The sequence below is a fragment of the Mus caroli genome, chromosome 13 (assembly GCF_900094665.2).
Source record: "Mus caroli chromosome 13, CAROLI_EIJ_v1.1, whole genome shotgun sequence".
In the NCBI taxonomy this organism is placed as follows: domain Eukaryota; kingdom Metazoa; phylum Chordata; class Mammalia; order Rodentia; family Muridae; genus Mus; species Mus caroli.
In genome coordinates, this window is record NC_034582.1 from 90,419,272 (window position 1) to 90,435,824 (window position 16,553).

The 16,553-nt window shown below is 40.6% G+C and overlaps 1 protein-coding gene across 5 annotated transcripts in view; it reads left to right on the forward strand.

Moving 5' to 3' along the window:
* Positions 1-16,553, forward strand: part of Ankrd31 (ankyrin repeat domain 31) — a 140,001-nt gene that overhangs the window by 18,832 nt on the left and 104,616 nt on the right. For all 5 annotated transcript variants that reach the window (XM_021180848.2, XM_021180849.2, XM_021180850.2 and 2 more), the window contains exons 4-5: positions 7,035-7,075; positions 13,055-13,131. In XM_021180848.2, the coding sequence (XP_021036507.1) occupies positions 7,035-7,075; positions 13,055-13,131 (118 nt within the window). The remainder of the gene's footprint in view (positions 1-7,034; positions 7,076-13,054; positions 13,132-16,553) is intronic.

Consider the following 16,553-nt stretch of genomic DNA (forward strand, 5'->3'; position numbering starts at 1 on the left):
GATGTCTCTGGGGTAGAGGGGAGCTGGACACAAGGTGAGTTTTTCAATGCTCAGGAGCTGGATGAACTTAGACTCCACCAACAGGATCACTAATACTCTTGATGTCCCTTTCCTGACTCTGGAGCTCATCCTAATTTAATTCTCACAGTCCTGGAATTGACCTTGCTGCTAAGAACTTGTGGTGGTATAGAAATATTTCTGAAAAGGAATGGGAGTTAAATAGGGTTTTGGGACCTGAAATAACTTGAGCCAAGACATTTCAAATTCAGTCACTTCATGTTGATGTTGGCTTTCAGTTTTTTGTTTTGTTTTTGTTTTTTAAACTTTTTATTGATTCTCAGTTCCACTTCATTCACCCTAGTCCTACTCCTCTTCCTGTCCCCTCATATCCACCTGTCACCCTTGGATCCTCTTCCTGTCCCCTCATATCCACCTGTCACCCTTGGATCCTCTCCCCAAATAGAACACACACAAACTACACCAGCATCAGCAACCAAGTAAATCTTACAAAACAGCCCAACGTGAAAGCTGTAGTGTGTCACAGTCTGTCCCACAGTACATCCTCTGTCTGCACATCTTCACTTGCAAATGTTCATTTCAGGGAGTCTTGGTCTCTTCAGGGAGTCAGTTCAAAACCTCTGGCTTCTGTGACATCATCAATACTGGATCCTATCCAGATTCCTTCCAGTTACTTGCTGTTGCCCAGTGTCATGGAGATCCTGCAGCTTTGGAACAGCAGGACTGGCCCTTTCATGTGTTCCAACCATTCCCAGATGATATAGATTTTGGGGTGGACCAATTGAGAGCTGTGGATCTGGGCCTGGTTGGTGACTGAGCTTGTCTGGCTCTCCCAAGGTGAGCTCTCCAGCAGTACTCTGGCTAGGCTATCCAATGCCACCATCAGCAGGAGGCAGATTCAGCTCTTGCTCTCATGTCCTCAGGGCTGGCTCACCTGCACCCATGCCTCCTGAGCCAGCTCCACTGTGCTGTCCAGTTAAAGTGCAGGGTCCATTCTCCCAAGTGCTGCAGCCTGTGAGGGGCTGGGCCAGCTTTCCTGCTCTTATACCCTCAGGGCTGGCTCATAGAGGCCTTTGCCATCAGGAACAGCCTAACTGTGTTCCCAGGCAAGGTGCAGGGCCTGCTGTCCCATGTGCTATAGCTAGTGAGGGACAGAACTAGGTCTTCTGCTCTTGTGACCCAGAGCTAGCTCTCTTGGCTACTGAAAGTGGTGAGGGGGAAGGGGAAGTGCATCACTCCTGCATCCACGCACCACCTCATGCCAGATGAGCATCTTGGCCAGCTCGCTTGATGTCACCCTCAGGACCTGCTAGCCTGTGCCTGCTCCACCAGGGCCAATTCTACTGTGCTACCCAGATAAGATGCAGGACCTGCTCTCCTGAGTGCTATAGCCAGTGAAGAGGCAGGGTCAGCCCACTTGCTCTCACTACCTCAGGGCGGGGGGTAAGGAGCAAGGGGGTGAGAGTATTACTTATGCCACCTCAAGTCAGAGAAGTGATGGGGTCAGCTCTCCTGGACTCTCGACCAGTGTCAGCCCTACTGTGCTGCCCAAGCAAGGTGAGGGCACTCTCTCCTGAGTGCTGGAACTGGTGAGGGGCAGTCTAACTTTTCTACTCTCATGACTCTTGAGGCCAGTTCTTCTGACTGCCCCAGTGGTGAGGATTGCTAAGGGAGGCATCATCCCAGAACCCACACCACTCACTGCAGAGGAATAGTGGGTTAGCTTTTCAGTGCCCTTGCCCTTAGGGCCTGTTTACCTGCACCCCCCTCTACCAGGGCCAGCTCTACTGTGTTGCCCATTAGAGGTCCAGGGCCCAATGTTCAGTGTTGCAATGGTGAGAGTCAGGGCCAGGCCATCTACTCTCGTGATCCCAGAGCCAGTTCACCAGACTGCTTGCTGCAGGTGGTGAAGATGGGGGATCACCCTCACACCTGTGCCACCTTCCACCAGAGGAGTTGTAGGGCCAACTTTCCCACACTCTCGCCCCTGCTACTAGGGTCAGTTCTGCTATTCTGTCTAGGTAAGGTGCAGGACCTGCTCTCCCAAGTGCTGTAGCTGGTGATGGATAGGAATAGCTTTTTTGTTCTCATGACCCTGTGGGCAGCTTTCTTAACTGCCTGCGGTGTTGTAGGGGGCATCACCTCTATGCCCATGCCATTCTCCAGCAGAGGAATGGCTTGGTCAACTCTCACACTCACCACCTTTGGGCCAGTTTACCCATATTGCAGCCACCAGGGACAGCTCCACTGTGCTGCCTGGACAAGGTTCATGGCCCAGTCTCCCTAGTCCTGCTGCTGGTAGAAATGGGACCAGCTTTCCAGACTGCTGCATCCAGTGAGGGGCAGGGCCAGTTATTCACAACCCCTAGACATATATGGTGGCTGCCCCATCAGGAACATTCCCATGTTCTATAGTGCCAATATGAGCTATGGGCTCAGACATGGCCCCTAGGGCAATTTGGGCTGGGACCTCACCATGGCCCCTGCTGGCACGGCTTGACACTCACTACAGGCTACTCTTCTCCACCTTCAACTCTCCAATTCCATCTCTCTTCATAATATTCTAACTGCTCCTCTTCTCTTTCTCTTCCATCTAACTGTCACATACTTGCACATTGTGATGCCTCCTGCTGCTGGTGGGCCCTTGAATGACATCCTCTATCTATGCTGAGTGACATGGAAGCAAGCAGGTATCTATGTCCCACCTGTGCTGTGCACTGGAGGGTAGGTCTGTGCGTGGCATAGTGATCCACAGGCCTTTATCTGCCTTCCTCATCCATGTTGCCTGGATTTGATCTGATTTGATTTGATTTTTATCAAATCCTAGGCATAAGACAGTTTTGGCTACCAAGCCAGGCATCAAGCTAGGATGAATAAAGGACTGCCATCTGCTCTGCCACTGACCTAAGAGTAATACCACCAAGGTGTTTCTTTGCCCACTGCCAAGGGTTGTAGTTAAGCTATTTTTAAATAATAACAAATATATGTCATGTAACCATTTCAGCATTTAATAGATATGTATAGATGGATGTGTCTTGCGTGTGCCCTGGCTTGCCAGCAAGAACGGCGCTGCAACAGGATCCTTGGGAGAGCTTGATTGCAGAGGCCAAGAGACCCCAAGCCCAGAACTGGTGCTGCTTATATAGGCCTAGGAGAGGCGTGTCTCACACCCGGATTGGTTNGCATGGGTTATGCTTACCACCTCATTTGCATGTCTACATCTGATTGGTTAACTTGTCTCTCATCTGATTGGTTAACTTGTCTCTCATCTGATTGGTTAATTTTGGTTAATTCTCAAAACCTCATCTTGGCAAAAAAAACTTTACTGCCTATGTATGCGTGGTGGCCAGCAGTAGCCAACGCCACCCTGCAACGGCACATGTGGCTTCCCACAGATGTGTGTGTGTGTTTGTGTGTGAGTGACCGCCTTTAATGGGCAGTCATATGCATATTTAGAAATGCTTTTTATTCATGAAACATGTCTGTGTTTGATATGACTCATATGTAGATAAACCAACCTTAGGTTCCTCAGTCTGAGAGAATTATATGTTAAGGAAATATCAATAATTTATTAAGTAAAACACTGAATTTCTGTTGTAAGTAACCTACTCTAGTGCATGTGAAGGCATTTTGTGTGAGCTGTCTGATTTGTCATGGAGAACCAAGGTGTTTATTTGAATTTTTGTGTTTGTTTGTTTATCTTGGCTTCTTTGCAATCATCAGTAATATATCATGTACCTGAAAAGAGTGACTTATCATAGTATAATACAAAAACAGATTTGGTTCTTTTTAGATCCTCCAAATTAATTCAATGAACTGAACTACTTACATTTTACTTTCAACAAATAAAACAAGACATCTCTATGCACGAGTGCATGGTCAAAATATGAGGAGTGTAGTCATCTATATGAAAGAGACAGATAGCAATTGAAGTATGTTGTGAAAAAACTGATAGAAATGTACTCTTCTAGCTTGTTAACTGACAAATGAATAATACCATCCACCATTGTATTTTGCGGATTTAACTCTTGATTGTAATTAATACTTGTGGAGGGAATAAAAGGAAACAACTAGCTGTCTTTATATTTACTTCATGTAGGAATGATCATGAATAGTTGCTGTCCATAGGAAAACTTACTGGCCTTTTATGAAGATAAGGGAACTGGGCAAGATAAGCATTTGAATGAATTGTTCTGTGGGGATGCAGAAATATTGTTACAGGAGCCTTGATCTAGGCTCTGTGAGGCCCATTAGGAAAACTCTTTGTCAAGACTGTGTGGAGGCCTAACATTCAAAACTACTCATATATATATATTGAACATTAATTGGAAAAGATAGAGAAGTTCTCATATACCATGATTTATGTGTGAATATGTGTTTTTTGAAAAAATAAAATTGTATTAGTGTGATTGCTGAAGTGTTTGTACATTAAGGGTAGTGGCTTTATTTTCAGAAAGCCATATCTGTAGATCATAGAAATAGGCAGGGGACCCCTGCAGAAGAATTTTTTCTAAATAACTTTTTTGATGTTAATATGTTTAAGGCAAGGTTCTTTTTAAGGCAGTCAAAGCAAATATACTGTGAAATCTTAAACTGAAAAATTAGATCAGTGAATTTTAACTTTTTTGACTAGGACACAGTAGCCTCAGTTTTTCTGGTATGGTATGAGAATTTGGCAAAATGAACCAATCTTTTAATGTACAGAAAAACTCTAATTTTTCGTCTCAAGGAGAATAATCAGGACGCGGAATCTGACAAGAATCACTCCCCAGACTCACCATGGATCAGAGAAGAGGGGGGACACATGAAGTAAAATTCATTTCCCTTTCTCTTTGCCTTATGTTGTCATTTGGATATCTCTTATAGTCTCACTCATTTGGATATTTGGTCCCCAACTGATGGTAGTATTTCAGGAAATTGTGGAATTCTTTAGGAAGGGAAGACTAAAAAGTGAGTCACTGAGGTAGAAGGTTCCTTTCAGGCACTCTTCTTCCAGGTCTCAGTGTAAACAACCTGGGCCACAAGTTCCTGCCATCTCAGCCCCCAGCCACTGTGACTTTTTCTGCCATAGCTCACCACATCTTCTAAACTGTGAACCAAAGTAAATCTTTCTTTCTTTAAATTACTTCTGTCAGGAATTTGATCTTAGTGGTGAGAAAAGTCACACAGATAACCACTTATTTTATAGAAGTAAGTTAAGGAAAATCTGAGTAACAGTTGGAAGAAAAAATAATGGAAGGAAGGTATCATGACATTGGATTTAACAGTGATTTTCAGTAAAAAGATTGATAAGTTAGATGTAATGAAAATTAAAAACGTTGAACATGAAAGGATACTTTAACAAAGTAAGGCAGTAGTCCGTGAAGTAGGAAAAAATATTTGCAAATCTTGTGGTATGAGGTCAGTATCCAGAATATGAATTCTTGCAATGCAACAAAACTAACGCCATTAGAAAATGAGAAACTGTCCAGGCCTGGTGGCATAATCCTATAACCACTCATACCCAGGACGCTCAGACTAGAAGATTGCAAGTGCAAGGACTGCTGGGGCTATAGTGACTTCAAAGCCACATTGGGAAGCTGTCTTAAAATGAAAGAATGAAAATGAAGGCAGAGGCCACAGCTCAGTAATAGAATGATGCGTCGATAAGTAAAATGTGATATGTAGTCAGTGGAAGCTGTTCAGTCTTAAGTAAGAAAGGAATTCTGATAGATACTACACAAGAGTCAACCTTTTTCTATGTGAAAGAAGCTAGTCACAAATAACAAACACCATGTGGTTCCTATTCCATGACATTCCTAGAGAAGCCAAATTCATAGAGACAGAAAGTAGGTTGCCATGGGTGAGGGTAAATGGAAATGAGGAATTTGTGTCTAAAGGGTGCAGAGTTTCAGAGGAGAAAGGTCTGGAAATTCCTGGTGATAACTATTGTACAAGATGTAAGTTACTCAGTGCCCTAGAACTATGCACTTTAAAATGGTTAAGATGGCACATTTTATCTATATTTTACACTAAAAAAAAAAAAAGCTTACAAGGCTCCAGCCCTATTCAAATAATGCCAGGCAAATGAGGAATGATGAGAGTGGGGGAGAGAGTCTTCCCTAGAAATGAGCACACTGGTTGGTTATTCAATACCAAATGGTGGCATTATACAGACTGAGCAGGTTATATTTATGTCCTTAGGAACACAACACACACACACAGAGACACACACACATTCACACACATGCATGCATGTTCACACTTGCATGTACATAACAATTAATGAAAAAGAGAAGAGACGATACATTTAAAAGAGCAAAGGGATGTTAAGTGAAGGTTTCAGGGGAGGAAAGGTCTCTGTGACGTAGATGAAACTCTGTTTAAAAGATCCCGATGTCAGAATGTGTCCCAACTGTGCATCAGAGATGCTTTGTACCACTGTCTCAACAGCAAATTATACCATATACACCTGAAGATTCAACATCTCTGCATGGAATTATAATAGTGTTTACTGGACGAAGCCTCTGAACATGTGTTGATAGGAAATTCCTTTAGTGTCAAGTTTTGAAGCCAATGATGTTTGTCCCAGATATAGTCACATTCGTTGAAATATTTTATATTTTCATAGAACCTTAGGTGACACTATGCACACAGAGTTAATATCTAGTTCTTGATAGAACTACATTCAGTTTTAACTAGTCTTTGATTTTAAGGACTGTACTAAGTTCTTATTGTTAAAATTTAATTACATGTGCTTTTTAATTGTCTAAGACAGTCCTTTGGACCCTATACATACAATTTTATGTAATAAACTACTAATGAAACTGTACTTTAAAAAGGGGGAGGAAAAACAAGGGGGTATGATATAACTTTATAATCTTGAAAAATAAAAAATTAAAAGGCTAAGAAACACTACTGTAAGAAATCTCTGAAGTATTATGTTTTTGCTTTGTTCTTTAGATAATGATTTCTTAGTTTGAAAAAACAAACAAACAAACAAGCAAGCAAAGTAACCCTATTCTTCTTGCCCTTAGGACCCTCGGGATAAAACAGCACGAAATCGAGTTCTATTGCAGTTAAGTATAATGACTTGTGCCTTTACTAATTATAGGGTATCTAGTTTGTTACTGTTCTTACAGCTGAATCTTTGTCTTTATGAGACTTTTAAAATTATATGTTCTGGAATGTTAGTGGGGTAAATAGGGGGTTTTATAAGTATTCAAGATAAATTTAATTTCTTATTATAACTTGAATTATATTAAACTAAGTTGATTCTGTGTCTGCTAATCTTATTTTAAAAGTGAGTTTATAGCATAGCATAAAAGAAGAGTTTGTAAAGTTGTTGCAGTAATAAAACTTTATATTCTCTCAATTCTTTAAAACAAAACAAAACAGTGGTTCTCAAAATATGGCTTGTGGGCTCACTGGCAGTTCCTCAGGTTCTTTTAGCTGGCCTGGGAAAGCTATTTTCTTAATAATACTAGCATTATTTGCCCCTTTCCATGGGCTTTACATTTGCACCAACAGTTCTAAGCAGTGGTAAATAACATGCTGAAGGGTCTTAGCAGGAGCCAAAGTAGCAGTGCCAAACAATACTGGTAGTCATCTTGGGATTTTAGTGCTGTGTGCTAACTGTAAAAAAGACGTGATGCTAAATTTACTTAAGAATGTGTTTAATGAAATAGAAAAGTTGCTGGTTTTCATGAGATGTCTACTTTTATGTGTATACCTTTTCAGTGTTCTGTGTGGTGAAACTTGCGGTAGGCTTAAACACTTCTGTGCAATGTGAAGTACAAGTGTAGTTGCTTTAGTCGTAAACATCATAAAACTCACTTTAAAAAACTCAAAAGAAAAACTGACAAACTAGTTATTCACAGTTAGTTCTATGTCTCAGTGGTTAAGAGTGCATGCTACTGTGGCAGAGAAACTGCATTTAGTTCCCAGCACCTGTGTTGGGTGTCCATGACTTCCCCTGAAGATGGGCCAAGGGATCTGATGTCTCTGGCCTTTGTAGGATCAGCATTCATGTGTACATACTTGCACATGAATGCATACATATAATTAAAAGTATTTTTTAAATGAATAAAGTAAACTGGCCATTTTAAGAAAAACAACTAATAATTATTGTTACCAATGAAAAAACTCAAGGTTTTATATTTATTCCATGAAAAATTTATGTATGTATACAGTGTGTCTTGATCATACCCACCCTCAGTCCTACATCTCCCTCCCAACTTCATGTCCTCTGTTTATAATTTAAAAACTTTTAACCCATCAAGTTCAATTAGTGCTGCCCTTGTGCTCATGTGTTTCAGGTCACAACTGGGACATGTACAACCTTCCAGTGGCCATACTCCTAAACAAAAGTGACTGTCTCCCAGCAGCCTTCAACTGCCTATAGCTCCCCAAATAGAGCTACGACCTCAGTAGCCCCTCCTCCCTCCATGCTAGAATTTTAAATTGTCTTCATCTTGTGCAAGTCTTATGAGGGTACCCAGCTATGCTGTGGGTTCATGTGTGCAACAGTCATTTCATATCTAGAGGACAGCATGTCACTGTTTGATATCCCTGAGCCTTGGTGGGGTGTTGATAGAGATGTCCCATCTATGGCTGTGCTCTCGCAGTTGCTTATTGCCCGCATTTTTAACAATTTTTAACAATTCAATGATGTGTCCCTGAATTAACCACTACCCACTGCAGCCAGAAGCTTCAGAAAACTGCCCTCATTTCCCATGATCTTTTTTATAATAAAAAACTATATTGACTTAGAAACATTTAGAATGGCAACAAAACAGCTACAGTTTTATAGTTATTTTTCAATTAAAGAGTGCTATTTAGTCAACAGAACAATTATCTTTGTATTAACTGTATCAGAGAAGACTGAAGATGAAAATCAACAGGCAAACACCAAACAACTACCATCCCCACATTTAATTAACTCTGCAATGCAGCAAAACGAATGCTCATGTCAACTTACAGCTCCCACACTGCACCAGGCAGGTCAGGAGCTATAGAAAATACCACCAGGACACATTCATAGTATGTTAGCTGTATAAGAAGTGACACTGTACTGTTTAAAAAGAAATCTCACAGAGCTTTATATTTCAGTTTTTTTCCTTAAAAAGAGTGAGTTTTGTACAGGGGGATTAAATACTTTATGAACAAAACTGCTCTAGAAACAACTTATTCATTATCAACATATTCATCTTCTTATTCTTCCTCGTCCTCTTTATCATCCTTCTCTTCCTTTTCCCTTTTTTTCTTGCTCTTTTCCACCTTGTGACCCCCCTTTTTCTCTGCATTAGGTTTTCCTTTAGCTCTATAAGCAGCAATATCCTTTTTATATTTTTTCTTCAGCTTGGTAGCCTTCTTTCCTTTTCTTCTTATTCCCTTTCACTGTGCAGTTTTACTTCGGTTGCCCCTTTGCCTCTTCTATAAACTTTTATTTTATTATTTATTTATTTATTTACACTCCAGATTTTATTCCCTCTCCCATCCACCCACTGACTGTTCCACATCCCATACCTCCCCACCTACCCCCCCATCTCCACAAGGATGTCTCCACTCCCTACCCCCAACCCCACCTGATCTCTAAACTCCCTGGAGCCTCCAGTCTCTTGAGGGTTAGGTGCATCATCTCTGATTGAACACAGACCCGGCAGTCCTCTGCTGTATGTGTGTTGGGAGCCTCATATCAACTGGTGTATGCAGCCTCTTTGGTGGTCCAGTGCTTGAGAGACCTCAGGGGTCCAGATTAATTGAGACTGCTGGTCCTCCTACAAGGTCGCCCTCCTCTTCAGCTTCTTCCAGCTTTTCCCTAATTCAGCCACAGGGCTCAGCTGCTTCTGTCCATTGGTTTGGTGCAAATATCTGCATCTGACTCTTTCAGATCCTTGTTGGGTCTTTTGGAGTGCAGTCATGCTAGGTACCTTTTTGTGAGCACTCCATAGCCTCAGTGATAGTGTCAGGCCTTGGGACCTCCCCTTGAGCTGGATCCCACTTTGGGCCTATGGCTGAACCTTCTTTTTCTCAGACTTTTCTCCATTTCCATCCCTGCAGTTCTTTCAGACAGGAACAAATAATGGGTCAGAGTTTTGACTGGGATGGCAACCCCCTCCCTCACTTGATGCCCTGTCTTCCTGCTGGAGGTGGGCTCTGTAAGCTCCCTCTCCCTACTGTTGGACATTTCATCCAAGCCTTCTTTTCATAGGGCTGCTTTTCACCTGCAGCAGCACTGTTCCACTTCTCTTCTAGTTTTGTTTTTGTTTTTGGTTTTGGTTTTTGGTTTTTTTGGATGGTGGTTGTTGTTGTTGTTGTTTTGCAACATCATCAATGGACCAGTCAGGATGTTTGTCTTTGATTTTTGGGTGGTACTTAGAACAGAACAAGAACGCCGAAGGAGGCCTTTTAAGTGCATTGGATTCTTGAACGTCTTTTTGGTCTCTTCTTTGGTGGAGATAAAGGCTTTCATTCTCTTTCATAACGAGCCTTGTTAGCCTTTGCCATGTCTTCAAATTTCCCCTTTTCTTTAGCAGACATGGTGTTCTGCCTCTCTGAGCACTTTGTACAGAACGTCAGGAAGTTGACGGAAGCATCCGGGTACTTCTTCCTGTGCACCTCCTGGCAGCTTTGAACAAATGATGCATATGAGGGGTTTTTTCTCTCAACTTCTTAGGCTCTCCTTTATTTATGTTTTGGTGATTTTCCTCTGTGAGGCACACAGTTGCCCAGTGCCTCTCTAGCTCTCACTCGCCCAGCACTGTCTCTATGGAACTCAGTGTATACCTTTCCCTTGATCTTGATGGCTTTAGCTTTTTTGATGGAAGTACTGGTAAAGAAAAGTGGTTTATATTGTTCCCCTATCTTTTTACTTAGTTAATTAGTTAACTTTATATCCCGATTGCAGTTTCCCCTCCCTCTTTTCCTCCCAGTCCTTCTCTCCCTATTCCTACCCCCACATCCACTCCTTTTCCCTTTCTCTTCAGGAAAGGGGAGGCCTCCCATGGTTATCAACCAGCGTTGACATGTCAAACTACAGTAGGACTAGGCTCATCTTCTCCTGTTGAGGCTAGATGAAGCCCAGTATGGGGAAAGAGTACCAAAGGCAAGAGTCAGTGACAGCCCTTGCTCCTCCTGTTAGGAGTCCCACATGAAGACCAAACTATACAACTGTTACCTATGTGCAGAGGGCCTAAGTCAGTCCCATGCATGCTTTCTAGTTGTCAGATCAGTCTCAATGAGCCCCTCTGGGCCCAGGCTAGTTGATTCTGTAGGTTTTCTTCTGGTGTCCTTGACCCTGTTGGCTCCTATAATCTTTCTTCTCCCTGTTCTGCAGGATTTCCCAAGCTCTGCCTTATATTTGACTGTGGGGTCTTTGTATCTATTCCCATCAGTTGCTGGATGAAGCCTCCCTGATGACATTTGTGCTAGGCTCCTATCTGGAGATATAGCAGAATATCATTAACAAGTCATGGGTGGGTTCCTTCTCATGGCATGGGTCTCAAGCTGGACCAGTCATTGGTTAGCCTTTCCTCAATTTCTGCTCCATCTTTACCCCTGTGCATCTTACAAGCAGCACATATTATAAGTGGAAGATTTTACAACTGGGTTGGTGTCTCAGTTCCTCTATTAGAAGTCTTGCCTGTTTACAGGAGATGGGCAGTTCAGGTTCAATATTCCATATTGCTAGGAGTCTTAGCTAGGGTCATCCTCGTAGATTCCTGGGACTTACACTTTTAGACTTTCCATTGCTGTGAAGGGACACCATGACCAAGGAAACTCATATAAAAGACAACATTTGATTGGGGCTGGCTTACAATTTCAAAAGTTTAGTCCATTATCATCATGGCAGGAAGCATGGTAGCATGCAGACAAACATAGTGCTGAAAGAGATTGAGTTCCTCATCTTGAATATAAGGCAACCAGGAGAAGACTGTCTTCCACAAGCAGCCAGAAGGGTCTCTTCTGCATTAGTTGGAGCCTGAGCATCAGACATCAAAGCCTGCCTACCCAGGCATATATGTATATAAAACTGTATCCACATATATGCATATTTTAAATTTTTATAGATGTTTTATGGGTATGTTTTTAAATTTTAAATAAACAATGTATCATAGTTACTATCTTATATCATTGATTTTTTTTAGCATAACTTTTTAAAGTTTTACAAATAAAATGGTATCTGTTTATTTGGTTTGTTTTAAACAGTGTACACAAAATTATTTTATGCAATTAAAGTGCTTTGAAGATATAATATTTTATTGTATAGCTTATAATTTGTTGAGTTACTCATCTAAATTAGATGTTTATCTTGTTTGTGATCTTGTTTATCTTAACTATTTTTAATATTTAAAAGAGACCTTTGTTTATTCAGACTGTGTCTTAATACTCTCAATACAGTTCAAAACCTGTGGGTTTATCTTGTTCACAGTTATTTTATTCTTCTCAAGTATGGCATTCTTTCCAGTTAGCTTTCCAGAAATGATCATTCTGTTTGAAGGGCTTAATCAACATTTTCAACCTAACAGCTATTGACCACCTTTGGACAGAAGAAAATGCTCTATTTTTTATTCTTGCATAGGATTTAAATAACAATGCCTAGTACATTAAAAACTATTGTTAAAACACCTGAGGCAAGTAGATCTTTTATTTTAAACAGGAAAAACACCCTTTGTAATTATGCAATAAGTTACTATGAAGAAATAAGATAGCTGGCTGATTTTTTTTTCATTCAGTTTTTAATTACCTCAAAGTAGAGGGTCAAAATTGCATATTAGACATGACCTTTATTTAGTTTTAATTCTCTTTTTTTCAATAGTTTTACTCCCCCTTTATATTTGATATGAAATACAAAAATAGGAAAAAAAAGCTGAGAAATTCCTTGCATGGCATCCACTTATATCAAAACTCTAATGCCAACATCATTTGAAGATAGAACCATTTTCTCTAAGCTTGCCACCCTTACTTGTTAGACAGTAATTAGAATGATGTAACCAAAATTGTTTTCTTTGCATTTAAAAGTCTGGTGTTGTTAATTAGTTAATTTATTTTTTAGAACTACTAAAGAATTCCCAGCATTCACAGTGTCATTTCCTCACCCTGAAGTTTCATGGAGTCACCAAAACACTGGAGGTAAGCTTTCGTGAACATCAATACATAAGAGAACTTTTAAGAGTAGAAGATGTCTTTCATGTGGCTCCCCAAAGAACTGGAGCAGAAAGATGGGGGCTACCCCCAAAGTTATTGACTCTGTGTGGGATATGTGTGCCTAGCCTTGCAGAGACTTGATGGGCCAAGTTGGGGGCAGATTACCCAAGCTGAGGCCCATGTTTTCTGAGAAGGGGAGGGAGGGAAAGATTTTGAGAGGGAGTGACCAGGAGGGGGCAGTAAGCAGGATGTAAAGTGAATAAGTAAAAAAATGAATGAGTGAATGAATAAGAAAGAAAAAAAGAGTAGAAGACCTCATTAAATATGGATTTATTTATAACTAGGCTTGTGTTGAAGTTTCAAATCAAGTTGTTGCTGACCCTTAATTATAGGTAGACTGCTCATTAGAGAAATAGAGCAGCTGCAGCCTATATCTATTGTTATAAATGTGTCCTCTTCATTTTTTATTTTGAGGAATTATATTTGAAAATAATAATTGCTTTGCCTCTTCATGACCTTATTAAAATTTTATCTCTGTCTCACATAGACCTATTTAACCATTTTTCCCCTTTGATATTGAGGTATCTTGCTAGGGATATTTTGCCTACTGTTTCACAGTGGAGTAAATATGCATTGTGGCCAGTGATTGTAGGAGTGGATTGTTAAGCTCTCTGTGCTCCCAGCAGGTGTACTGCACCTGCCCAAGAGCTTTATATTTTAAAGATTTATTTATTTATTATGTAAGTACACTGTAGCTGTCTTCAGACACCCCAGAAGAGGGCATCAGATGTCATTCTGTATGGTTGTGAGCCATCGTGTGGTTGCTGGGATTTGAACTCACGACCTTCAGAAGAGCAGTCAGCGCTCTTAACGGCTGAGCCATCTCTCCAGTGCCCAAGAGCTTTATATTTTAATAAGCCTAACTAGCTTAATGGTTGGGCACGTCCAATCCTCCCCTTGGCTATCACAAACTCCCCTCCAATATTCCTCAGTTAACACTTTGTAAGTCTCTGTTTTCCCTTTGCTGCCCTGTTTCCTTCTGGACAGCCCTCCAGCCCAGCATGGGGCCACTTTCCCTTTGCGCTTCTCTTTCTGCTGTCTCATCCTCCTGCTTCTCACAGCATGGTTGTCCTACTCTCCTCTCATGGGAGGATCCCTTCTCCTCCCCTGCATGTCTTGCCCAGGAATCCTAAAAGTCCCACCTCTTTCACTCTGTGCAGCCATCAAGAAACCAACTTGTCAGGGACCTGCAGTAAACATGTGAATTCCCGTGTAAGCACAATTCAAAGTCCCAACAAGTGATATCTTCTATTATAAGAAATGGATACAAGTACATGATAAAAAAAACCTGTTAACATTTATAAACTTCTACTTTATACTACTATATTACTATTTTTGCTATCACCTACCCAAACATGTACTTCTAGTACTCAGTTTTAAATCTATGTTATTTTTCATGTTTCTAATAAACATTTATTGAATGCTGTATGAATTTTAAGTACACGATCACTTACCTGTCTTAAAGCATGAAGATAACAATTCGTATCTGAAGGACGTCATTGCTGAAAAGATGTCTGTGGACAGTACTGAAAGAATAAAAGCTTAATCTTCACTGCTTCTACTAGCTATGCTATGACAGCTTAAATACAGGGGGAAACAGTAAATTTTAGTGCATGGAAGCATATTTTCTAGAGCTCATAATAATATTTAAAAACATTAAATGTACAAATGGTTGTCTGAATACAAGAGTGTGATTATAATAAGACACTGTAAAGTTTCTGTGACTTGAAAGCAAGGATCTGTTAATGCATGTGCTGTTTTCTTTTTCATCTTCCAGTACTTAGGGGTTGATCCTCACATACACTGACCAGGCAGTGCACTCCAACCCACTTTCCTTATCTAATAAGTATATTCATAGAATGTAATATATTTTTGTCACTGTAAGTAGAAAAAGAAGAGAAATGAGTAAGTCAGTTACCCTTGGAGAAGGTAAGAATTATGCCAAGAAAGGGAAAGGCCACTTACATAGCACCAGTGGGACACCTAAAATCATGTAAGAAATGGAACTTAGTGTCTCAAGGTAACAGGTAACTGAAAGCCAATTAAGGAGACTTTGCCACAGTCTAGACTCTTCTATTATTAGAAGAAAAGTTTTAAACAACCCCGCTTTATCATTATCACATGCTATAGAAGGGGTGACTTTACACTAATATTCTTAAGTCAATACATAATAATGAGAATTTTTTCTAACATTGACCAAGTGCAACTTAATAGATAATATTCTGGGACAAAATGTAAAGTTACAAAAAAAAATCCTCTTGAAGCTTAAACTGTTGTAAGTAAAAAACAGAAAAATCACTCTGTTCTGATCTGGCTGCAGATCAAAGTGGCGTCTTTCCAGCTATGCAGAGCAGAGCATTCCTCTTGGTCCAGAGAGTATCATGGGGTTCTAGCACTGTGCCTGCTTGTTTTGAGTAAATTATGTCACTAGGTTCTAATTATTGGGTGCAGCCTTGGGTGTACAACTATTTTACATGCCTAAAAGGCATTTTTATTATGCTCATTACATTCCATCCTCTGGTCCCAGAGGCATACATAGTACCAATGAGGACCACATGTAAGAATTAGTTTGCAAATTTGGGTTATAATAGGTAAAGGAGAAATCATACATTAAATATCCAAACATTGATAAACAAATGCAGGAAAATAAATCTCAGGCACTAAAACATACAATTATTAAGCAAAAATGATCAAAGAAATATAGATCACAGGATATTCCTGTGATCCCGATGGTATATACATATTTTCCCAAATTCATATTTTCTTTATGTTTGGTATGCACCAAGTTGAAAAACACATTCAGAAATAAGAGGCGATGCAATTGCTTTAAAAAAAAAATGTTGCAGACTAAAAGGGGGCATAGCAGATTTGGAGCTGTAGAGCCCTGAGCTAAGCCAGTCATTCTGGAGCATCATCCTAACTTGATCAGTAGGAGCATGTGAGTCATGATTGGGGCCAGATATTTCTTCTTTTATTAATGAAAAGAGCAACTGTGAAGAAACACCACGACGAAGGCAACCCTTATAAAGGAAAACATTTAATTAGGTCTGACTTACAGTTTCAGAGGTGCCATTATCATCATGGCAAGAAGCATGGAAAGGGTGCAGACACACTTGGTGATAGAAAAGCTGAGAGTTCTATATCTTGAGCTGCAGGCAGCAAATGAAGGCTGGATTCCACACTGGGCACAACCTGAGCTTAGAAGACCTCTGTGATGGTTTGTATATCCTTGGACAAGGGAGTGGCACCATTTGAAGGTGTGGCCTTGTTGGAATAGGTGTGACCTGGTTGGAATGGGTGTGTCACTGTGGGTGTGGGTATAAGATCCTCACTCTAGTTGCCTGGAA